General features: G+C 42.6%; 1 protein-coding gene across 2 annotated transcripts in view; it reads right to left on the minus strand.

Moving 5' to 3' along the window:
* The window catches only part of Irak3 (interleukin 1 receptor associated kinase 3), a 61,423-nt gene that overhangs the window by 19,309 nt on the left and 16,271 nt on the right, over nt 1-25,843 (minus strand). For both annotated transcript variants that reach the window (XM_052753463.1, XM_052753462.1), the window contains exons 2-8: nt 22,976-23,158; nt 18,353-18,456; nt 15,657-15,711; nt 14,063-14,214; nt 9,515-9,579; nt 4,309-4,423; nt 3,268-3,386 (exon numbers count right to left, since the gene is read on the minus strand). In XM_052753463.1, the coding sequence (XP_052609423.1) occupies nt 3,268-3,386; nt 4,309-4,423; nt 9,515-9,579; nt 14,063-14,214; nt 15,657-15,711; nt 18,353-18,456; nt 22,976-23,015 (650 nt within the window). In that variant the 5' untranslated portion in view covers nt 23,016-23,158. The remainder of the gene's footprint in view (nt 1-3,267; nt 3,387-4,308; nt 4,424-9,514; nt 9,580-14,062; nt 14,215-15,656; nt 15,712-18,352; nt 18,457-22,975; nt 23,159-25,843) is intronic.

Below are 25,843 nucleotides of genomic sequence, written 5' to 3' on the forward strand. Positions count from 1 at the left end.
AATTTGACTCCCAAGGCGTTCAACCAACACGTAGTAAGACACGAGTGATTCTTCTAGAAGCAGACCTTGTTTGCAGGTCTGCTTTTCAAACAATGAATTGACAATGGCAGTATGTAGAAGAGTGACAACCAAGAATATTGGCTGTCCATCACATCACTCAGCCTGTGCCACTGCCGATACCAACACTTCTGGACCAAATACCGAGGGAGTCAGCATTTGATGAGTGTGTGCTCTCCTCAGCACCAAGATACCTTACATCATTTAACCCTAAGAGACAGAACTATTCATCTATTATTAGCTTTTTTCAGAGAGAGAGAAACTGAGGCTTAGAGAAGGTAGGCAGTCCCCCTGGAAGTCACAGTTTAAGAGGAAGTTCTGGTTCCTACCGTCTTCCTGATTTAAACATTGGGAAGCCTGAGCTAGGGGGTGAGAGGACAGAGGAGGATGGTTAAAAAAAAACATTCCTGGTTCTCCTTATCAGAGCTCTCTCAGGCCGACTCTTCCTCTGTAGCTGTGCCCTGTGCACCCATCATTACTGCCCAACTCCCAGGCATGCTCTTGCTCCCTGGTGTAGAGGGCTAGCTGATGCTGGCTTGCAACAGCACAACCAAGTCCCCATCTGGACCTGCGCACGGCAGAAGGAGACGCTGCGCTCGCGTGATAGCCCTGCTCCAGGACAGGCCACAGTGCAGGCACCAGCGTGCCCTGCCTGGTTTTCTGACAGCTTTGAAAAACCATCACAGCATCAGCAGCTTTTCCATGACGTCGGTTGGGGTTGCAGCAGCAATGATACTCTGACGACCTCTCCACCTGCTTAATTCTGCCCTTCTCCTCTTCTCCTTTTCTCTACCCATAGATTTGGTTCCTTTGATTCTTTTCTTCTTCTTTTCTTTTTTTTGGAGTCCTAGAGATTGAGCCCACAGCCCCTCACATGCCAGGCAGGTACCCTATGCCTAAGCTATAGCTTTAGCCTTCTTTTTAGTTTATCCAGACACAGAGTCTTATTAAATTGCGCAGACTGTCCCACAGTGTAGGGAGGCACTGGATAGGCACACCCTAGTCACCTCACCTAGCGTTGTGTGAAAGAAGCCTTGGAAAGTGGGTGAGCCTGCATCTGTTGCCCTCCCCACGCTGATGCCACCTTCGCCCCAGTTTATGGCTGCCTGTGTTCCTCTCTCCTGTCAAGAACTCCTTTCCTATCTGTTCTTCAAACCCTGCTTTCAGGCCAGGGATTGATGAATTGAACCACACAAAGGGAACCAATTGTTATAGAATATTATTTTAAGATGTGTTACATTTGTTTATGCTGTGGGACATTTGTTTAATGATGCAAAGATGTGTTGCATTCTTTTATGCTGCATTTGTTTAACTCTGTGAAGCTGTGTTACTTTGCCTGCCTAAGACACCTGATGGTCTAATAAAGAGCTGAAAGCCCAATAGCAAGGCAGGAGAAAGGATAGACGGGGCTGGCAGGCAGAGAGAATAAATAGAAGGAGAAATCTGGGAGGAAAAGAAGAGCAAGAGAATAGGAGAGGAGGATGCTAGAGGCCAGCTACCCAGCCACACAGCCACGCAGCCACATAGCCACACAGCCACACAGCCACCCAGCCAACCAGCCACCCAGCCACACAGCCACGCAGCCAGTCACAGAGTAAGACTGAAAGTAAAATATAAAGAAGAAAAGGAAAAAACCCAGAGGCAAAAGGTAGCTGGGATAATTTAAAGTTAAGAAAAGCTGGCAAGAAACAAGCCAAGCTAAGGCCAGGCATTTATAAGTAAGAATAAGCCTCCATGTGTGATTTATTTGGGAGCTGGGTGGTGGGCCCCCCAAAAGGGCCCCCCAAAAGAGTAAAGAGCAAAAACAACCAACACCACCAATCATTGGGTTTTTTTTAACCATGTGAGGTTTAAAATAAGCTAGTGCTTACTTTAAACCAGAGGAAGAAGGTATACAGCAAGAATCTAAACACTACTCTCACTCAGTAATACACTATTTGAGCACACACTGTATTAATTAGTGGTTATAATCTGGGTGGAAGAGAGATGATTTTAGGTTGGGATGGCTTCTCAACCTTGTGGAATGGACCGCACTGGTGATTCCATTGACCCCTGTGACCATCACTGTCCTCCGTATCCGGGGCCTGTGAGGGTCCTTTGGTTTTGTTCAGACTCTGAGAAGCTGCGGGCAGCTAAAGTAGTTCCACGTTATGGAAGGAGCATGCATCTCTTGGCAGTTCTCCCAGCCTTCCAGGACCAAGGAGAAATTTAGAGTTGTTTCATGTTCATTTCTCCAGAACAATGAGCCACCCACTCCTCTTCTGCTTACGTTAAAAGTGCGCTAAGACCCTTCAAGATACTAGGAAATGGTCCAGAAGAGGCAGCAGCAGCCTTCAAACACAGCTGACCTTGGTGTTCAGCAAAGGTGTAGCCAGGGTCTTCAGGATGAGTTCAACATGGGGCACCAGGAGAAAATCATCAACGGATTTTGCTGCTGGTGACCATTCTGAATGTTTTTTTGTTTTGGTTTATTTTTATTTGTGTGTGTGTGTATGTGTATGGGTGTGTGTTTGTGTGTGTTTATGGGTGTGTTTGTGAATGTATGGGTGTGTGTTTGTGTGTGTGTCTGTGTGTCTGTGTGTGTGTGTTTGTGTATGTGTATATGTTTGTGTGTGGGGGTGGTATATTTGTGTGTGTGTGTGTGTAACTAGAAGATAGAAAATAAATACTGCTTCTAGTTCTCTTGTGTCTCAAAGGCAACAATCATGTTGGCTCGTCACAGAATGACAAAGAGAGGCCCGGGGTTGTGAGGAGAGGCTCACTGTAATGAATAAGAAGACACTCGTGACTCCAGAACCCAAAACTCAGTTTGCTTCACCCCTGCTATCCTCCTGGGAATCCCTGTGTAAGCTGTGTATCCTTTCGTTAAACTTCAGTTAAGGGGTGGGGGTGGGGAGAAAAATAGAGGTTGAACTTCACATCTGGCTATCCAGCATGATGCGTAAAACACACACAGTCATTCAACAGTAATTCACAAAGGTAATAATATAACGTCTCCCCTTGGGAAACCAATGCATTTTTTAGAAATCTGGCAAACACATTTTCATTGAGAAAAGAAAATGTCGGAATTGTAATACTCAGATGCGAGTTCTCATTGCACTCGTATACGTTCCAGGAAGAGTGCTGACCGAAGAGGACAGGATGTTTGAGTCACTCACCTGAGGTGCCGGAAGGGGCACAGGCGGGACCTGAGGTCCCCGGGTCGTTTACCTGGAAATATTGCCACAGATGACTGAGCACGGTTGGGTGTTGTGCAAGTATCGGACGGCTTTGGCTATTCCTATTAATACGCTGATTCGAACGTGCCAGGAAAGTGGGGCCGTGTTATCCTGGAGAGATGGGGGGAGAGGGGGGGCAGACAGACAGAGAGACACAGAGAGAGACACAGACACAGAGAGAGAAGGAGAGAGAGAGAGAGAGAGAGAGAGAGAGAGAGAGAGAGAGAGAGAGAGAGGTTTAGTTGTATTTTTCTTAGTGCAAATTACCTGCATATCCACTGTGTGGGTACATGCTCCCACAGCAGCAGCCATGGCAAGGTGGAGTGAGAGGTGAATCAATATTTCAGTTTGCTGCAACCTATTTAAATTCCAAATAAGCTTTCCACTATGGTTCTAGGGCAGTGGTTCTCAACCTGTGGGTTGTGACCCCCACAGGGTTCACATATCAGATATCCTACCTATCAGATATTTACAGATATTATGATTCATAACAGTAGCAAGATTACAGTTATGAAGTAGCAACGAAATAATTTTTTGGTTGGGGGTCAGCACAACATGAGGAACTATATTAAAGGGTCACAGCATTAGGAAGGTTGAGAACCACTCGTCTAAGAAAATACCCAACAATTTTTAACATTAGTTTAGTCAAACTGTAGCCAGTGGGCTGAGAGTAGAGCTCAGCAGTAGAATCCTTGCTTAGCATGCATAAGACCCTGGGTTTGGTTGGCCCAGCCCTGTGCCCAACTAAATACCACATGCTAAGAGAAGTTCAGACTTGTTATAAATACACACACACACACACACACACACACACACACACACACACACACATATTTGCCAATATTACACAGAACCTGGTAACAAATGTGTTTGCGTGAGAGGTCCTCTGCTCCCCTGAGGAACCATTTCTGAATATCCCCCTGATGTGTGTGCTCACACCTCACCTCTCAGCTCCCTCCAGTGTCAATGGCTCCCTTTTTCCCTTGGCTTTAGTGGGCCAAAGGACCTGAGAGAATGATAGTCTGCGACTTACTGCACACTGTAGTCTGTCAAAAAGCGTCCCGTTGCTCATATATGGATGAACCAGGCAAAGCTTCTCCATCTCGGTGAAATATGCAGTCAACTCTAGTATGTGTGGATGACGGAACCTTGAACCAGAAAGTTTGAAACTGTCAAATCTGTCACTCAAATAGAAGGTGGACAAGACTGATTAGAAATGGCAGCAAACAGTTCTAACATGAGACTAAGTCAGGTCAAGAGGCAAGTAGTTTCATTGGGAGTTCCAACAAGTGCTAGTTCTACCCCTTTTAATGGACTGTTGACATGTAAATAAAAATAATATATTAAAACAGAAGGCGGGAAATTTAAAGAAGTACTGATTTCTTAAGGTTTGGGATACTGAGAACGTCATACAAAAAGGAAAACATGATTCCATATTCACTTATTTTTACCGCATCTTTATTTTGTTAAGCAAATAATGAAGCAACTGAGACCCATCTGATGAAGTGTCCAAAGCAAGTAAATCACAAAAACACAGGATTAGAGAAGACTGTCTTCACTCATCCATTAACGGAGCATTGCTTCATGAGATGCTGGGTTAAACCCCAGTTACAAGCAGGAAAGGGATAGTCAGGTCTTCACAAAGCTCACGTTGTTATCTAAAATGCGCACAATAGTAGCTTGAAGTATAAAAATACGACACTGATTTTTAAATTACAGATTTCTACATTAGTATACTATATTATAATATTATTATATTATATTCTACCTTAGTATATTAGTATATTTCTGAGGCTCCTATCCTAAGCATCTGTTAACCAGTTAACCAAGTTAAACTCTAATCCTTGGCTGTCATTGCTTTATGAAGATCAATGCACTCCAGGTATGGGAGCTGACCTTCACTGTTGACTTGAGTAGATTAGAATCGCCAGGGGAGAGCACTGCATGTGAGCAGCAGCTTCTCGTGGACTAGGGTCCAGGAATGAATGAAAAGAGCCAGGCAGGCAGAACACAGTGACTCATCTCTCTGTGCTTCCAGATTGTGGACTCAAGGTCACAGTTATCTCCTCACGAGGCCAGTTCCCTCAGAATCCTACCACTGGGACTTCCTGCCGTGATGGATTCTCCTCTCAGACTCTGAGACAGAACAAACCTTCACTTCTTTAAGTCTTTTCGGTCATGTGTCTTGTCACAGCAGCAACTAAAGTACTAACACACCGGGTAACTGCAAACGGTGAAATATGCCAAGGCTGTGAGCTCAGTTTTTCTATACTGAATACCTACTATGTTTGGGGCATGTTTGGGAACATTAAAATAAATGAAGCTGTTAAAAAAATGCTCTACTTATAAAAGTCTCTAATTTGCTCCTAGTTTGTAGCAAATTTCCTACAAACACAAATATACTCTCTTATATACACATGTATAGATTTACAATTTATATATATTTATCTGGTATATGGGGCGTGCTGATCACTTTATCTCTCTTGCCTCAAATATGCCAGTGTCTCTGTGTGTGCATCTGTATCCATAAACACATACACAAATACACAGAAAGGCTTTCTTTTAAAATATGTCAAAAACAAGATCCCTACACTTTATTATGATTCAGAGTGTACAGTGGAAAACAGTGGGCTAGTCATAAATTGAGGAGGTATGGCGAGCTGCTTAAACAGATCGTCCGTACCACTAGCGGGCTGGTTCTCCTGCAACCTAAGCTAATGCAGAGAGAAGCGTCTTTTGGAAAGCAGTAGAGGGGAGACATCGTAGAGACATGGCAGTCCCTGATTCTCAGTTCTCCTGTGGGCACAGCAGAAAGGACACTTTGCTTATTTTTATTTTCTAATTTTTATTTTATTTTATGCAAGCGTGTTTTGCCTGCAAGTCTGTCTGTCTGTCCCCCACTTATGTGCTGGATGCCTGTAGAGGCCAGAGGAGGGAATCTGGAGTCATCAGAGATGGTTGTGAGCTGACATGTGGGTGCTGAGAATCAAACCCGGGTCCTCTGCAAGAGCACCCAGTGCTCTTAACGGCTGAGCCATCTCTCCAACTCCGCAATTTGCTTATTTTAAACATTACTGATCTAGCAGAAAAAAAAACACTGGGTGGTTCAGATGTTAGTGAAGAATGAGCGTGGAAAGACAGTTGGGGTGGGATTGCTCCTTCTGAGCCTATAAATTCATGCCATTTAAAATTCCCTAGCAATTTTTAAGTCCATAGAATTTAAAGTTACATAGATCAAGATCAGCAAATCCGATACTAACTGAAATCAATTCGGAAAGTATTTCTAAATGGCTACTGTGGGCAAAACAAGACAGGTCTCCATGGTGAGAGACAGAGGCCAGATGTGAAGGACACACAAACTTGGGCTTGCATCCCTGTCTTTATAACAGCTGTGCAAATGTAGTCACATGGTTTCAACTCACTGAGAAGGTGTCTAGAGCTAGATTCAGGAATGAGGACACCTATCTCTGGCTCGGCCTGGTGGCCCACACCTTTAATCCCAGCACTCAGGAGGCAGAGGCAGGCAGACCTCTGAGTTCCATCCCCTGGACTACAGAGCAAGTTCCAGAACAGTCAAGGCTACATAGAGAAATCCTGTCTCAAAAACCAAAGCCAAAACCAAACAAACAAACAAGCAAAAGAGTTCTAATTGATTTAAAAAAAAGAAAAAAAGCTCAAAGGTAGGTGAGTAGAGAGGCGAAGGTAGAGAGATTAGCCCTGAGAGGAGAGGAAAAACAGCAGCTAACATGATTAAAAGACATCGCGTGAACTCTCAAAGACTTAAAATACTGTTTTTATAAGACCATATCCCCTGATATAGTAGAATTATATTCTTGGGAATCAAGAATGGCACAACATGCACAAAATGACCAGTAATATACCACATCATCCTACTGAAGGTAAAAAAAAAAGTCATGTGATCATCACAACAGATGCAGGAAAAGCATTTATCAAAACTCAATGCCCTTCAAGATGGAACTCTCAATGAATTATGCAGAGAATGCACCTCAATACAATAAATGCTGTATATGATAAACTCGTAACTAATGACAGAACCCATCACGACAAGTGTATTTTCCTTAAGGAGTGGGAATGAGGTGTGGGGGGGTCCATACTCCCGTCTATGCAGCACAGTACGGCAAATCCTAGCTAGAGCAAGTAGGCAAGAAAAAGAAAGGAAGGACTCTGAGCTAGAAAGGAGACAGGTAAATTGTCCCGGTTTGCTTATTACATGATCTTATATGTAGAAAACCTGGAAGACTCTACCAAAAAAAAAAAATGGCAAGAACTGATGAATTCACTAAATTCATCCAATACGAAATCAACATATAAAATCAATGTTATTTCTCTACATTCACAATGAGCTACCTGAATAAAGAATGAGGAAAATTATCTGTTACAAAATATCAGGAAGAATAAAATACTAAGGAATAAATTTATCCACAGAGATAAATGATCTGCACACTTAAAACTACATTGATAAAAGAATTAGAGATGCATGGAAATGGGAAAACAGCTGGTATCATGCATTGCAAGAATTAATCCTGCCAAACTGTCCAAGCTGCCCAAAGCAAGCCACAGATTCGACGTTATGCTGACCAAAATTGCAACAACATTTTTTCACGACAATAGAAAACCTACAACTCATATGAAACCATGAAAGACTCCAAACAGTCAAAGTAGTGTGAGGAAGCGGAGCTCCGATTTAAAGGAGCCTCGCAATGCGTTAGTAATCAAACCAGTCTGCAGCGCAGGCAGAGAGCTGTCCCACCAATCAGTGGCACAGAACAGAGGCTCCAAAAAAATGCCCAATCCATACGTCCACCATTCACTAAAATTTCACCTGACTAGCAGGTGAAAAATACACAAAGGGTGAAGAGACATTCTTTCAATGAATGGTGGCATGGAAAGAGCAACATGTAAAAACGGACTTGGTCGATGCATCAGAAACTTAAATAAGAGATCTGACAACATACAGGCCCTAAAACAAAATTCCTTTAACATTGGCATTGGCAATGTTCTTTTCTGTTTTTTTTGTTTTTGTTTTTGTTTTTTGAGATCGTGTGCATTCTTGAGTTTAAAAAGACGTTTGGCCCTCTCAACGGAAGGAAGGTGTGGCATGGCTAGAACAGAATGTGACAACGAGGAACAGAGCGAGCCATGTTGCTACATTACCTTTTGTGTGGAAGGATGAAAATAAGAAACCAAAATGTGTTTGTGCATGTGTAACAGACCTCCAAGAATATATACAAAAAGCTGGTAATGAGGTTGCCTTTGAAAACTCAGCCGGGTAGCGGGAGAGGACACTTACTAAATTTACCCTTTTGTGTTTCTCAGATTTCAAAACTTCCATAAACAAACAAGTGAAACTGTAAAAATTTACTATTACAACATCTGGACTGAATGTTCTTTATTGGCCATTAATATTCTATCTCTGATCCTGGCTATAAAAGGGACAGGATGCAGCCGGGTGGCTGTGGCAGATGCCTTTCATCCCAGCACTCAGGAGGCAGAGCCAGGCAGATCTCTGTGAGTTCGAGGCCAGCCTGGTCTACAGAGCGAGATCCAGGACAGGCACCAAAGCTACACAGAGAAACCCTGTCTGGAAAAAGCAGAAAAAAAAAAGGGGGACAGGATGCAGCATAATACTTCTCTCCCCACTTTCCTCTCCACCCCATCGCACATATCTGCTCCACAACCACCAGGGAAAAGCATCTTCTATTTGTGAGGGGGGATGAGTTCCCCAGTGTTAGAGCTCTGCCTCCAGTGAGAATGTCTGCACAGCTGCATTTATGAAGTTATATAAAAAAGGAAGCCATTTAAATTTGTCATCCTGGGACTCCCAGATTCGTGAACAAATTCCCTGGAAAACCATATATACATCAAAAGCCCTTAATTTCTTTGTCTAAAACTCTCTTTCTGAAGAGAGGCACTCTGATGAGACAGTCTCTCAACTGCAACATCTCCAAGGAAGGGAAAGGGACACGCGTGTGACGCTAAGAATTACTATTCAGCCGTGTTAGTCACACACAATTTAACCCACTTCCTTGTGACAGTTTCTTGTTTCAATATGTCCAAATGAATCATGGAAGTGCTCTCTTTTAAAATTTATTTTAAGGAAGACACCAAAGTAGATGTCAAAAGTATACCCAATGTTCGAACATCCAACCCACACTAATTAAATGCCAGCCACGCCAAACACTGTGCTGTAATATCCAAGATGAACGAAACACACTCACAGGAGTAAAACTTCCAGTTCTGATAAAAATCTCTTCCAATGCTTCTTAAACTGCATTTTTTTCTCCTGAATGTCATACAAGAAAGAAAAAGAAAAAGATTTAAGAGCTAGCTCTCTACTTCTGAGAGTCTTTGTTTAGGGAGACTTTCCCTTTTTGATAGAGTTGAGCCCCACCCCACCCTGCAAACCTCCCCCAGGGAGAGAATCCTTAGCATTCATCAGATTTCCAAAAATGTTTTAACTCCCAAGCAAGACTTACAACCATTACTCTTGAATTGAAAGTTTTCCTGCAATCTGCCATGTTGCAAATCTCATATTCAAACTCACCAGTTTCAGACATTTACATAGATTCTAAAATATTACGTATTCACGGAAAATTCCACAATGATAGAAACTCCTCACTGATAACACACACACAAAAAAATTTATGTTAGCTGTGTTCTTTGCAAACTTCCACTGTTTTAGCATTTTATGAGTTGGCTCATTTGCATATGTCCATTCAAATTCATTTTTGCATTAATTTTGAAAAGATGTGCCTACTGTGCAAAGGAAATTGTAACTTCTTACTACGAAGTTTCAAATCTAAGACAAGTGGTGCAGGGCTTTAATCTCACCGTTCAGGAGGCAGGTGCATCTCTGTGAGACTGAGGCCAACCTGGGTCTACCCAGTAAGACCCTGCCCAACCAGCATCATCACCATCAGCATCATCATCCCCATCATTATCATCATCATCACCACCATCATTATCATCATCATCGTCATCACCACCATCTAGCCAAGATCCAGGCATACAGGTATTGAATAAATTAATGACTTCAACAATGTTGTACTGAACACTTGGGTAGTAGATGGCACACCCTTGGTGTCTTCAATGCTGTATCACTGTACATCCCTGGATTTAGTTCCTTTCTTCTACCATTAAAACATTACATTAAAATGCTCCTAGGTCCTAGTTATAAGGTCCTCATTTGCAACTTGCTGAAAAATGAAGTGTTTAGAGCTCTATTGTCATCGAAATCCAAGGGGAATTCTGGTTACCACTGTCCAGGTTGAATTAAAAACAATAAACCTGGGGCTGGAGAGACAGCTCAGAGGCTAAGAGCACTGGCTGCTTTTCCAGAGGTCCTGAGTTCAATTCCCAGCAACCACATGGTGGCTCACAACCATCTGTAATGAGATCTGGTGCCCTCTTCTGGCCTGCAAGCATACATGCAGGCAGAACACTGTATACATGATTAATAAATAAATCTCAAAAAAGAAGAAAGAAAAAAAAAACAATAAACCTGACTCACTAATCATTTCCAAGGACTACTTCATGGCAGCCTGCATTTTCTAAGTATCTATCCAGGAAGACGAGGCCTCTCCCTTGAACTTGCTGTTTCTCAGTCATAGGTTTTTTGTTTCTTTGTTTGTTTGTTGTTTTTTTTTAATCTGGTAAGCAAAGAGACTCACGGTTGTGTCTCTGCAAACCTAACACTTGAATGTGGTTTATGAACACAAGACTTCATATGGGCTGGGCCCTGCTGAGGCACACTAGCCCTCCTGCTGAGCTGCTGCCCAGACCTGCCAAATCCAAATCAGCCACTGTAAGATGATGTCCAGGTGACTGGCAGGACAACGGAGTCGAGAGGCACAGCTCTGACAATCTGATAAAATTCTCCACTTCTGTTCCGTTGAGAAAAGTCCTTAAAGGCGTCATCCCAACGTTTCAAAATGCATTCTTTTAGAAAAGTATGTAGTTAATTCATTAAGGGGCCTTGGCATGATGATGTCTTCCATTTCCTTGTGTGTGTTGGGTAAAATAAGGGGTGGGGGAAAAAGGGGGGGGAAGCCCTGTACTTCCACTTACCGTCTTAAGAGGGAGCTATACTGTAGTACAAGCAGGTACAGCTAAATTCTTGAAAATGGCCTGTATGGCCTTCCTTTAAACCATTCAACAAACACCCATGGAGCAAGTACTAAAGATAGCCTTGTAATAAGGCTCTGGGCTGCACAAAGAGAGGAGAATTCTCAGGAGAAAGTCTGTGACTGCAGTTGGAAATGCAGTGGACCACTTCATTACAAGGGAGCGAGGCAACGATGCTGTAGCCGAGTCAGGTCACCGAAGACGGTAAGATGCAGTCAAGAAAGGAGAAAACGGAGACCTAGAGGCAAGGGCATGCCATCCCAAAGTCAACCGAGTGAAAATTCCAAAAAGGAGTGCACATCTGGTAGCAGCTGCAGAGAGAAGACTGGAGAGACCCTTGTGGGAGGTGGCCTTAGGCTTCAACCATGACAGAGTATGCCAATAACACCAGTGACTCATTGACAGTTAAAAAAAAAACTGGCTTCAACTGGGTCTTGAATAGTTTTACAATCCAATTTTCTTTAGTAGATAGTCGATCTCAGGAATCTCAATGTGTCTGTATGAGATTACTGATAAAAATGCAATTGAAGGACATGGGGGAACTCACTTAATAATGACATAAAAGTGTCTGAAACACAAGCTACAAGCAGGAATCACTTTTAGTACTTCCCAGTCCTGTCCAGCAGTAACCAAGTTTGGTCTGTTTCCTTTTATTGCTTTTTACCTTCCCCAGTGATTTTGCCTTAGCTTAAGTAATAGTTCTCAACACCAGTTACATGTTGGAAACTTTTACAAAAATATTTTGTGTCTCAACAATGACTACCATGTCACACTAACCCTAAGGGTGCAGATACATACTTTGGTGATAACCAATAGCTCTCTAATTGGACTTAAGACCTACTCAACAAGAGGAAAACCATGCTTGGTACTGGAAACCTAGCCAACTACCCAGAGCTAGCAAAGTCATGGATTTTGGAGGAGAACCTAAACCACCCCTTTACCAAATCAGTATAATCCTTGGCTACATTCTAAATATCTGTCCTTATAGCCACAGTTAAGTATAGTTCTTACCCCTCATTAAGGAAACTTCTCTTCCCAACAGATGGAGACCATTACAGAAAAACACAATCAGTCAAAATGGAAAGCCCTGTTCCAATGGACACATCTACAAAACTATTACTGCACTCAAGGCTCAGGAAACATTGAGCAGTTAGGAGCAGATACTGCTCTTGCAGAGGACCAGAATTCAGTTCCCAATGTTGGGCAGCTTACAACTGCATAAGGCTCCAGCTCAGGAGGATCCAATGCCTCTGGCCTCCTCAGGCAGATGCGCGCGCGCGCGTGTGTATGTGTGTGTGTGTGTGTGTGTGTGTGCGCACACGTGTACATATGTTTGTGTGCGTGTATATATATATACACAGTGTATACATAGTGTGTGTATATGTATGTACTATATCCAGATAGATAGATAGATAGATAGATAGATAGATAGAGTAGGTTATGGGGCCTTGTTAAATCACTGGGGCTGTGTTCTAGAAGGCTATGCCCTGGCCTTGCCCTCCCCACGCCCTTTCTTGGCCACCACGAGCTGAGCAGCTGTCCTCTCCCAAGTTCTCCTATGGCGTTCTGTCTCACCACCGGCCAGAACACCATGGCACCAACTGAACAAGGACTGAAACCCCTCCAACTGTAGCCAAAAAAGTGTTTCCTGCTTCAAGCGAACTCTCACAGGTGTCCGTCACGGTGATGGCAAACTGACTTATCCTACTGAAGCGTCCTCTTCCTCACCGTCCTGAGCTCCGATAAAAGCTCCTCTATAAAAATGCTCACCTGTTAGCCGGGCGGCGGTGGCGCACGCCTTTAATCCCAGCACTCGGGAGGCAGAGCCAGGCGGATCTCTGTGAGTTCGAGGCCAGCCTGGTCTCCAAAGCGAGTTCCAGGAAAGGCGCAAAGCTACACAGAGAAACGCTGTCTCGAAAAACCAAAAAAAAAAAAAATGCTCACCTGCAGCATAGCTCTGAGGCTGTGAGGAGAGGACACTACTGGGACTAAGCAAGTGTGAACAATGTGATCTCCTCCTCCTCCTCCTCCTCTTTTTTTTTTAGTAAAGGTCACACTGTGTATCCTTAGCTTGCCTAGACATTTCCTTGTAGACCAGGCTGGCTTTGAACTCACAGAGATCTGCCTGCCTCTGCCTCCTGAGTGTGGAGATTAAGGGCATAATGCTGAGCCAGTGTGATCTTCATTAGAGTTCCTGGGGCCATGAATGGCTTTTAGAAAAATCTTTCTTGATGGGCAGTGGTGGTCCATGCCTTTAATCCCAGCACTCGGGAGGCAGAGGCAGGTGGATCTCTGTGAGTTCAAGGCCAGCCTGGTCTACAGAACAAGCTCCAGAACAGGCTCCAAAGCTACACAGAGAAACCCTGTCTCAAAAAAAAAAAAAAAAAAAAAAAAAACACCAAAAAACACCTCTAGGGGTGGGAGAGATTTTGCTTCCATACCATATCCCTTTAAGACAGGCATTCGAGTCTTAGTCATTTCTCAGCCCCACCCCCACCCCAGCGTCATGTATCCATTCCCATTGGTGAAATTTTATCTTCAAGTATACGTCCTTTCAGTGTTACTGAAAAAATGACACATTTTAATATGAAATAGGAGAAAATAAGTGGAATTGATGTCCATGACAGTGATTTGTTCCATACCTGTTTAAATAATTTAACCGCGTATGTTTGGTTTTGAATCTTCACTTTGTACACTTCAAACATTTCCCCTTCTCCAATTAGGAAGTCTTTGTGGAAATGTTTGGTCCCTTCTATGATATCTTTGAAGCTGACAGAGGGTTTCTGCAGTATTCCTTAGGAGGGAAAAAGAGGGGAGACAATGAGCCATCTCTTCTAAAAATCAACGTCACTGTTACAAGCAGGGCACACATTCTGAAAGCACATCATCGGAGCAGAAGGCCTGAGAGCAATCCCAGAAGCCCACAGTAAAGCCCACATGTGTTCTCTGTGTGTCTGCTTGCGTCGGGCTCTCATCCCTCCACACAGCATGGGGCTGTTTAGATGTGTGAACGGCAGCATGATTTTTATCTTCAGAGAGGTTAACCAAGGAAGCGTAGCTGACGCCATGATTCTAGAAATCAGTTTGTGCCCAGGTCAAGGCCTTGCCTTTGACCGAGTGGACTCTTGGGATGACTAAACCGTTCCCCAAGCATTGCTAAGAGAGGAGCTTTTCAGGAGCAGCAGCCTCTAACAGCCCTAGCTGATTTCCTCAGAGTCAACGAAGACACTTCACCTTTGAAAAGAGCACCCAGCATAGGTGCTGGGGGAAGATATCTAAAGATAACCAAATGCAGATTTGAAAAGACGAGAGGGCCTAGAGATGTGATTCGGCTGCAGAGAGCTGGCTGAGCACTCCCGAAGTTCAATTCCCCAGAACAACAAAGGATAAAAACAAAAAATAAAAAGCATTGCTAAAGCAGAGCTTAATTTTAACTGTGTTTCTACAAACACCCTCTAAAAGACATTTACAGTTTAATTTAGATATCAGTGCTAAAGACTCCAAACCTGGTCTGCCTTTCCTAACTCTCACTTAACCGGAAAGTCTTCAAACTTGGTAAAAATGACTAGCCAACTGGCCTTAAGTAATCTTTAAATTTTATCAGAATGCCTCTCAGGTGGAACTAAATCATTTTCTCTACAAATAAAGTACGGATGCTAATATGAAATACAAATGGATTTCCATAGTGACCTTCAGCATTACCCAATAATCATCCCAAAAGGTCTGTGCATCTATGAAAACTTGTGAAGCTATGTAAAACTCAACATAGGTTTCTAAATGTTTTCTTATGGTGTACAAAGCCAGTAAATTCTGCTAACAAAATTCCTCTATGTTCTTCATTAGCCAACAGATGACGACGACGACGATGATGATGATGATGATGAAAATGATGATGATGATGGTGGTGATGATGCTCTCCCTCTTCTTTTTTTTCTGTTTCAGAGGATCCCCGTGGCAAACTCATTTCTTATTTTCCTTTAATTGATACACTAGTGTTGGGTTTTATAAAGACAACCTCAGCCAATGGATCCTTATCTAGCAATATGTCACCCACTGTGACTATAAGTGTCTATCAAATTTTAAAATAATGAATATCTATGAAAATGTCATATTAAATTGGAATATAAACAATGTGGCTATTTGTTATTTCCCCCTGTAAACTCTCTGATATGAGAGTGTGATTTAATTAAATTGTGATGTAATTGTTTCCTGTCTTTTTTTTTTTTTTTTTTTTACCTTTTTCATTATGTTCAGGAACAAGAACATTATCTGCTGTGACATTGGTTGGTTCCTGAAAGAAGAAATATATATTAAGTCGTTCCGTTTTATAAGTCTAGGAAAAGCAGAGCCCCGACAGAAATCAATAGCTCCCTGTGAGACTATACACTGCCACAGAGCAGAGTCTGATTCAGAAGAAAGCTGGGGTAAAGCAAAGTCAGCTCACCTTACTCAACAGTGTTCATTTCCTTACAGACATAGCTTCCATGTCCACTGGGGACAGCAAAGTACCAGTGCCACAGTCAGTTAGAGCCAGATTTAAATGGCTTGTAATGGTTTTTAAAAAATCACTAATGATTTGTTGTGATTAAAAACAAAAACAACAAAAAACAAAAAAAAAATGCTGTGGGATGTTCTGTATGGAAAATGTGTTGCTAATTAGTCAATAAATAAAACACTGATTGGCCATTGGCTAGGCAGGAAGTGTAGGCGGGACAAGGAGGAGAATAAAGCTGGGAAGTGGAAGGCTGAGTCAGAGAGACACTGCCAGCTGCCACGATGAGAAACAGCATGTGAAGATGCCGGTAAGCCACGAGCCATGTGGCAAGGTATAGATTAATGGAAATGGATTAATTTAAGCTGTAAGAACAGTTAGCAAGAAGCCTGCCACGGCCATACAGTTTGTAACCAATATAATTCTCTGTGTTTACTTGGTCGGGTTTGAGCGGCTGTGGGACTGGCGGGTGACAGAGATTTGTCCTGACTGTGGGCCAGGCAGGAAAACTTAAGCTACAAATGGCGTCCAACGTGGTGGCAAGAGTTTCCACCTAAAAACCTGAGAAAAGATTCTAAAACGGAGCTAAAAACAGTTCCTAATTGTCTCTCTCAAATGAGCGGCAGCTGCTGGTTTGAGCTACTGGTGGGTTCCTAGCGTGCGTGCTCGACCTGCCTATGGCGGGAATGAGGCCTTTGCAAGTGGCACTTTGAGCTGCATAGTGGATTTAGCCTTTGCTGGTGCAGAGCAAAAGGGGAGGTTTCTGGGCTACACGCTGCTTGGCTAAAAGCATAGACCCCCGATAGCTCCCAGAGCTGGCGGTAAACCATGGCCATGTTGGGAAGCTGAGGTGGGTGGATCCAGCAGCCACAGCTGCTGCAGTTTAAGGCAATAGATTCACAATAAGACAGATTCAGATGTAATAGTTTACAATGTGTGTAAAAGATACGTAGGCTTGAAAGAGACAAAAAAGATGATATATAGAGTTATAGAAATAAATACATAGTTTTAAAAAATAAAGTCTTTAAAGAGACAGTAAAGGTAGTATAAAAAATAAGCCACGTAAAAATGGATATTACACAGAGAATCTGCATTGTGTTGTCTTTGGGACTTGTAACTGCAGAAAAACATTTGATTGTAAAAGCTGTTGAGTTATGCCAAAATGTATATTTTAAAGGTACCTTGACTTCAAAATTTGAATATAAGGATATGTTACTTTGGAAAGGAGACTCTGCTTTTGTTCCCACAGAAAGCAAGAGGCTATGGATTTGTTCAAGATTAAGATACATCAGGTTTGACCAGCCAAGACCCCCTGAAAGGTCTCCGATGACACCATGGCCCAGATGACACCATGGCCCAGATGATCCAACATCCAGAATGATTTGAAAGCAACTGGCTCAGATGATACACCCTCACAGACTACTCCATGATCCTAAAATTTTCTTTGTGTCCCCATAAGATACAGCGCCCCCCTCCAGCAGGAAGTAGTAAGAGAAGCTACGCCCAAATTCCCAAATTATATGTAATTTTACTTTGTTAAGGTGAAAACCTTCCTTTTTGAAAAAAAAAAGGGGAAGTGCTGTGGGATGTTCTGTATGGAAAATGTGTTGCTAATTAGTCAATAAATAAAACACTGATTGGCCATTGGCTAGGCAGGAAGTATAGGCAGGACAAGGAGGAGAATAAAGCTGGGAAGTGGAAGGCTGAGTCAGAGAGACACTGCCAGCCGCCACGATGAGAAACAGCATGTGAAGATGCCGGTAAGCCACGAGCCATGTAACAAGGTATAGATTAATGGAAATGGATTAATTTAAGCTGTAAGAACAGTTAGCAAGAAGCCTGCCATGACCATACAGTTTGTAACCAATATAATTCTCTGTGTTTACTTGGTCGGGTTTGAGCGGCTGTGGGACTGGCGGGTGACAGAGATTTGTCCTGACTGTGGGCCAGGCAGGAAAACTCAAGCAACAAAAAAACAACTAGCAACTCCATAAAACATCAACCAGAAAAGGGAAATTAAAAGCTGAGTTAAGGGGCTGGAGAGATGGTTCAGAGGTTAAGACCACTGGCTGCTCTTCCAGAGGACCGGGGTTCAACTCCCAGCAACCACATGGTGGCTCACAACCATCTCTGGTAGGATCTGATGCCCTCTTCTGGCATAAAGGTGTACATGTAGGTAGAGCACTCATAGACCTAAAATAAGTAATTTTGATTTTTTAAAGCTGAGTTAAGATGAGTGAGTGATTCACGGCATCTCAGTAATCCTAAGTCGCAGCCCAGGTAGATCCTGGGAGGAGACAGCGCTTACTCTTCACATATTTACAGACCTCAACTAAATACAGACAAAGGGAGAGGCAAAGCGTTTCTAGTTTTCAAACACTGCCTGCGCGTTCAGCATCTTTCCACCAGAGAATTTCAATCTTTATGAAAACATTTGCACCAGAGGTCCAGGGTCATTTCCTCTGCGCGCATGCTCGAAGTTGGGCGTTAGGTTGGGAAGTCGGAGCTCCTGATGACGATGCACTGAAGGATTTGAGCTTGCTCCTGAAAGAGATGTAAAGGGAGCTGGGTATAGAAATGTTTGTACCTCGAATGTTCATTTCCCCATAGACCATGAAAATAAATATTTCACTAGTGATGTCGATTTCTAAAGTTTAACTCCGTTCAACTGAAATGGCTATAAATTCATGCCTGTGAAATGTTTTCTAATGGTCAAGTATTTTGAGACAAGGTTTCTCCATGTAGTTTTAGTGCCTGTCCTGGATCTCACTCTGTAGACCAGGCTGGCCTCGAACTCACAGAGATCCGCTTGGCTCTGCCTCCCAAGTGCTGGGATTAAAGGCATGCGCCACCACTACCTGACTCAAATATTCTTAGTTATCATTAAAAACAGTAAATTAAGAAATAGAAAGCTTAAAGACAAATGTAATGCTGTTTCTAGGTTCTGCAGATATATGTGAAATGTTGAGATTGGGAGATTGTACTCCCTGGGTTAGTTTATTGTTTTTGCTCTTTTTACAATAAAGTCTGAGATCATGTGTGTGTACATACATACACATATATCAATCACCAATACTCACACCCCCTTCCCAAATATAAGCTATAATTTTACTTTTTAGAATTTTGCCACAACTGAGGTGTTCTATGAAGCTTCCAATATAAGATTAAAATACTTTCACTTTTACTGTCTTTTCTAACATTTTGATTCAACCTTTAGAATTTTTTTATTTTTATAGCCTAGTTACTCTTATTTTATAGTGTTTATCCAACTATTTTGTTTAAAACTAGCAACAAAACATCAATTAATTTTTCAAAACCCCCATTGAACAGTATTATTAACCAACTGAACCTATTCGATATCTCTAGAACTTTCTTTCCAAACACAGAACTCACACATCCTCCAAAACAGACCACAAGTTGGGCAATAAAATGAGCCTCCATAAGTTTAGAGGTTTGAATCATACAAAGTACATTTTCTGACTCCTGGGAAATGAAAGTAGAAATCAGCTATAAAGAGAAACTTGGAAAAACTCACAGAAACAGGAATATTAAAAAGTCATGACTAAGGAGTCAAAGGCAATGGCATAAAGTAAATTGGAAAATACTTTGAGATGAATCAAAAATTAAAAAAAAAAAAACAAATCTTAAGGTAGGTAACACAAGCAGGGTTTAGAGGAAAACCTGTAACTATAAACTTCTACCTGAAAAAGGAGAAATATCTCAAACCAGTGGTATATTTTCATTGTAAGAAACTATTAAAAAATGGCAAAGTAAACAAAAGCAAATGGAAGGAATTCAGGTCAGAGTGGAAGCAGAGAAGTTTCAAAAAGAGAGATTTCTAGGAAGCAAGGATGGCTCTTTGAAAAGATCATCAAAACTGACAGTAGTTTAGAAAGGATGGAAATGGAAGGAAGGGAGAGAGGGAAGGAAGGAGGGAGGGAAGGAGGGGGGAAGGAAGAAAAGCAACTCAAATTACTAAAACTAAGATCAAAAGAAGAGCAATCACTACTGATTTTATGATGTTACTGAGTCATCTGTCATAAGGGATGTTATGATATCAAGAAAATAGAATACACAAGAAATTAGATGATATGAAGAGATTTCTAGCATTCTATCTACTACGATCAATTCAAAGGATATTCTACATAGACCTGCAATAAGGTAAAAGGTGACTGAATTAGTGTTTTCTAACCTCCGACAGAGAAAGGGTTAGGCATTGGTGAATTCTACAGTTTAGTACAAGCCCTGTACAGACTCTTCAAAGCCGAGGACGTAACAACTCCCAGGTCATTCAATGGGGCCAACGTTATTTTGATACCAATGCCAGACCAACACAGCAAAGGGTAGACCACAAACTCTTATGAATATAGATGCAAAAATTCTCAGCAAAACACCAGCAAACCAAATCTACAAATATACAATGCATCACATGCTACAACTGAGCGGGGAATTTGCCCTAGACATCCAAGATTTGCTTACAATCGAAAGCCAACTACTATAACATGACACAATAGAACCAAGGTTACAAGAGTGTACGTTCACCTCAAGGTTGTGACAAATAAATCGACAAAAATCTGATACCTTGCCACAATAAAACAAAATTTGAAACCTGAGAAACAGGTCTGGAGAGACGGCTCAGCGGTTAAGAGCCCTGGCTGCTCTTCCAGAGGTCCCAAGTTCAATTCCCAGCACCCACATGGTGTGGCTCACAACCGTCTGTAATGAGATCTGGCGCCCTCTTCTGGCGTGCATGAAGACAGGTCACTCATATATACAAAATAAATAAATATTTTTTTAAAAAACCCTAGAAACAGAAGGGAATTTCCTCAATCTGATATAAGATAGCTATGAAAAAACACCGTTAATGTCATAACTAATGGTAAAAGACAGTCTGTTTTCCCCTTAAAATCAAGAACAGGGCAGGACTGCTTGGTCTGGCTGCTTCTGCTTGTTATTACATCAACAGTTGTAACCAGAGGAGGCAGACAAGGCAAAGAGCTAACGGACACCCTGAATCAGGCATCGCCACATACAACATTTCAAGTCTGGGAGCTATAAACACATTAAAATTCATCATCCTTTTGTTATTAAAGATACTATTTTGTTATTAAAGATACTATTTTGTTATTAAAGATACTATTGCGTCGTCAGGAAATGACAGCTTTGAAATAGTTCCTCCACGAAGTCGGTAGAAAGCTGTATATTGTGTGTCAAAGCTACTTAAGAAAGAAAACACTGCCGGGCGGTGGTGGCGCACGCCTTTAATCCCAGCACTCGGGAGGCAGAGCCAGGCGGATCTCTGTGAGTTCGAGGCCAGCCTGGACTACCAAGTGAGTTCCAGGAAAGGCGCAAAGCTACACAGAGAAACCCTGTCTCGAAAAACCAAAAAAAAAAAGAAAGAAAACACTGATTTGGGGGAGACAGCGCGGCTGGAGAAGTGCTTTCTTCACAAGTGTGAGGATCTGAGTTCAATCCCCAGAGCCCACGTGAAGAAAACAACACCAAAACAAACAAGAAACCAAACAGCCAGGTACAGGCACGCTTGTACATCCCAGGACGGTGGACGTGGACAGGCAGATCCTAGGAGCTCACTCACCATTCAGCCTTGCCTGTTAGGTGAGCGCCAGACCAATGAGTCCATGGTCTTGAAAAACAAAGTGGATGATTCCTGATGATTGACACCCAAGGTTGCCCGCTGATCTCCACACACACATGCAAGCATGCATCCACACCTACACATACATAAAGCAAAACTAGAAAAAAACCCTACTGGTCATTAAAATATAAATGCAGAATACGGTGTGTACGTATCTGCATGCTGGAAATAGGATAGTAAACACTAGGTTCGTTGGACAGGCTGGTTACATGACAATCTCGGAGGGATCGCTTTATGGTGGTATTGAAGCCACCTAGTGGCAGAATCCTGACTTGCAGAATAGTCCCTGGGAAGGAGTACCAGGTCTTTCTCGGTGAGACTCAAAAGCAGATTCAAATCTAAGTGATGCCTGGAGTTCAAACATGAAAGGTAGAATATACCTCTAAAGTTAACAGTATCCCACCAAAAAGAACAGACGTTTTTAAAGGTAAGCAAAGAGAGATTATCCGTTTAACTGCACAGCCTGGCCATGATAAGCAGCGGGCAGAGACTTCAGTAAGAGCGCTGCCTCCTAAGTCAGTGGCTAGCTTCCACAGGACACACCTGCTCATGGACATTTGACTCCCTGGAGCCCACATTGAAAAAGCTGGACGCCGTAGTGTGACTGTAATCCCAGCACCTCTCGGGGAGCTAGGAGGTGACAATAGGAGAATGAGCCTCCTGTAAGCTCACATCCTAGCTAGCCCGGAATATGGAGGGCAGCAGAAACAACGGAACCAGCTCCTAAAAGTCATCCTCTGACTGCCACCCTTGGGCTGCCGCGAGAACAGGGCTTGAACAAAAAGAAACAGACAAGACAAACTAGAGCATAGGGCAGATAAGCAAGGCATCGTTAGAGCCCGTGGCCTGAAATGGAGAATCACAACTGTATTCTGGAGGTATCATTTCCATTCGGAGAGGACCTAATTATACAACTGTCTGTAACTGGGAGATCCGATGTTCACTTGCTAACTTTTAATAACATAGTGACATGAAAAATAGCATTATATATTTTTATTTGGATATTTTGGTTCTTATTCTGAGCTTTAGAGAAAAAGTTGATGCTGTTAGTCACTAAATGAAATGTTAGAATCCTGTAGTCACCAGGAGGATGGGACACACCTTTAATCCCAGCCTTCAGGAGGGAGAAACAGGCTGGCCCCTGTGAGTTCAACGCCAGCCTGGTCTACATAGCAAGGTCTAGGTCCATCAAAGTTAGATAGTGAGTCTCTGTCTCAAAAACAAAAACAAAAGTAGAAAGGAATGTACAGTGTTGCTAAGCAATGAGGGAAGAAAGTGTCACCTTCACCAGCAACAGGGTCACTGACAGCAAGGTGGACCAGTGTCTGGGTAAAATGCAGTGTCTCTATTCAGAAACGACAAGTCCCATAGGAAGAACAGAGAGCCTCAGTATGAGGACACACTCACCATAGTTGGTGATTAAATGGATAGCTCGTTGATGCCCCATCTCCTGGAGAATCTGTAGAAGGTCGCCGATGGTCTTGTTTTTCTGTGCCCAGGACCACAGCAATTCCCTCGTTCCGCTTTTGCCTTGGTCTACGTATTTCTCAATATGGCGAACATCCAGCCAGCTGTTTGAAAGCCGCTCCGCTGTGGAAAGCGCGATAGAAAGAAGGCGAGAATAGCTTATCTTTGTTCAAGTCCTGGGGACCTGGCTTATCACCTTGTATATTGTGCGTCATTTGCATCACAACCTTTTATTTTTGAGCTAATTTATCACCTACCCCTGCCCTTCCGCCCTTCTTCCCATTGCTAACCAGGACAAACTCGTCCCAGTGAGTAACAATAGAACCTCGGCCTTACTCCAGCTCCACCAGCTGCCTCACTGGACCTGTCTCCTCTCCTATTCTAGAGTTTCTGCATTACATTTGTTCACCTCTGAGTCTGCTCGGCCCTCTCGCTCCTCATCTTTCCGGTCAGCGGACGACAGCGTGTCCTCGGTGTCCAGGGATTTGGGACGGATGTCTGATCGCCATTTATGCTTATCTGCAGGGCTTTGTTACAGTGTCGTCGGTGAGAGCCCTCTACAAGTCATCCCTTTAACCATGATGGAGAAGACGCTAGGAGACTCTGGAACCATCCTGCTTCTGCTCGGATTCATTTCGTACCGCTCAGTGGATCTTGTTTGTCACAGTTACTACTACAATATATTTGCTTAATAACGATGTTTTCTTTCTGTATTCATTAACAGTACTTTTTCTTTTCTGTAGCCAAGAGTATACACTCTAATGTAGCTAGAGTTTTCCTGCCTGGCCCACAGTCAGGACAAATCTCTCTCACCTGCCAGTCCCACAGCCGCTCAAACCCGACCAAGTAAACACAGAGACTTATATTGGTTACAAACTGTATGGCCGTGGCAGGCTTCTTGCTAACTGTTCTTACAGCTTAAATTAATCCATTTCCATTAATCTATACCTTGCCACATGGCTCGTGGCTTACTGGCATCTTCACATGCTGCTTGTCATCATGGCGGCTGGCAGTGTCTCTCTGACTCAGCCTTCCACTTCCCAGCTTTATTCTCTTCCTTGTCCCGCCTACACTTCCTGCCTAGCCAATGGCCAATCAGTGTTTTATTTATTGACTAATCAGCAACACATTTGCCATACAAAATATCTCACAGCACTTCATTCACTCAGCTTTTAGTGTATATCAGTATAGACTTAAGGATATTTTATTCCAGATTTATTCCAAGGGTAAAAATCTAAAAATATTACTTTGGTTGCTAAAGTTGTTTTGCTGTGTCCCTCTAGGTGGGCTCTTATCTTCTGACAAGATACACACACACACACACACACACACACACACACACACATATATATATTTAGCACTTCCTAACTTTCTGGCTTTACACAGTGCTCCCAGCTCATATGTATTTTCTCCTCTTCTACAAGACTGCAGTAATCACTTGCTCAAAGAGTTGTAGTTTCTCTGCCAGAAACGGTGTTCCAAAGCGAAGATCTAGTTGCTAGATAGGACTCAGGCTCCGTCACTGGCAGACCCCCAAAGCAAGCATATCTGACAAATTGCTTTTGTGTGCACTGATCCAATGTCTGTATTTCTCAACCTGTGTGGTGCACATTACAAACAGAGTGTCTATTCCAGTACCCCTGGTTTAAATCCAATGTTGCGGGTTACATACTGTTCCTATTTTGTATTCTTTTTTAAAAAATAATTTATTAATACTTATTTATTTTATGTATATGGTGCTCTATCTGCATGTACACCTGAGTGCCAGAAGAGGGCATCAGATCCCATTATAGGTGGTGTGAGCCACCATGTGGTTGCTGGCTATTGAACTCAGGACCTCTGGAAGAACTGTCAATGCTCTTAACCACTGAGCCATCTCTCCAGCCCCCCTCTTTTGTATTCTTAAACAGTGAGAAACCATGATCGTGTTGCTGACAATATTTCTATCTGTTTAGTCCTCTTGTAAGCATCAAGTACTTACAGAATTGCTGAGCCACCTTTTCGAGAAACACACGAACTAAATTGAAGTAAGATAGCTCTTGCTACCCTGGGCCTAAGAGCATCCAGTTAAGGCATTGTTTACCAACCACTTAGGTTAATTCTTTTCTTCCTCGCCTCTTCTTTGTGGCTATTCCTCATTTGTAGTATATTATACCTATTCTTAGGCAATGGTTGTTTAAATATTTGTTCTGTAATGTCTTGGGTGTTGAACATTTTTGAGTAACTAAAAGCTAATTTGGACAGGACCAGGGAACTGTATCAGGGGGATGCTAGGCTTCTGTTGCACTAAGCAGTACATATGACTTGCTTAGGGTCTTGTAGAAATCCCCTAAAAGTGGTACCAAAGTCATATAAGGTTGTATAGTGCCTGAGTTAGCAGGGTTTATCAGATGAAAATTTGTGCCATCTCACTGCGCAACTCCAAAACGTTAACGTGCACTGTAATGCAAAAGAAAGAAAAGAGAAGGCGAATGACAGAGGAGAAGTTTTACTTGGTCCTGTGGTAATACCCCAGGTTAGCTCAGTCCTATTGAGTTCTAACATAAGCAGTGGGGATCATGGATGGTCATGGTATCATCCCGCCATGCCTTTTCCTCCAAGAAAGACTATGAAAGTTAGGGTCCTATATATATATAAGTCTGTGGATGAAAGCAAATTAGCACTCCGGATACAATAGCATGACTGGTTATTGGAACTCAGCACATTTTCCTTCTGCCACACTCAAATAGGGAATAAACCCTCCAGCAGTAACCACGGTAACACCACTGAAAGATTCTGCTGCCCACTGATGACATTCTTCAAAAGGCT

The sequence above is a fragment of the Peromyscus californicus genome, unplaced genomic scaffold (genome assembly GCF_007827085.1).
Source record: "Peromyscus californicus insignis strain IS unplaced genomic scaffold, ASM782708v3 Scaffold_24__1_contigs__length_46423439, whole genome shotgun sequence".
Lineage (NCBI taxonomy): Eukaryota > Metazoa > Chordata > Mammalia > Rodentia > Cricetidae > Peromyscus > Peromyscus californicus.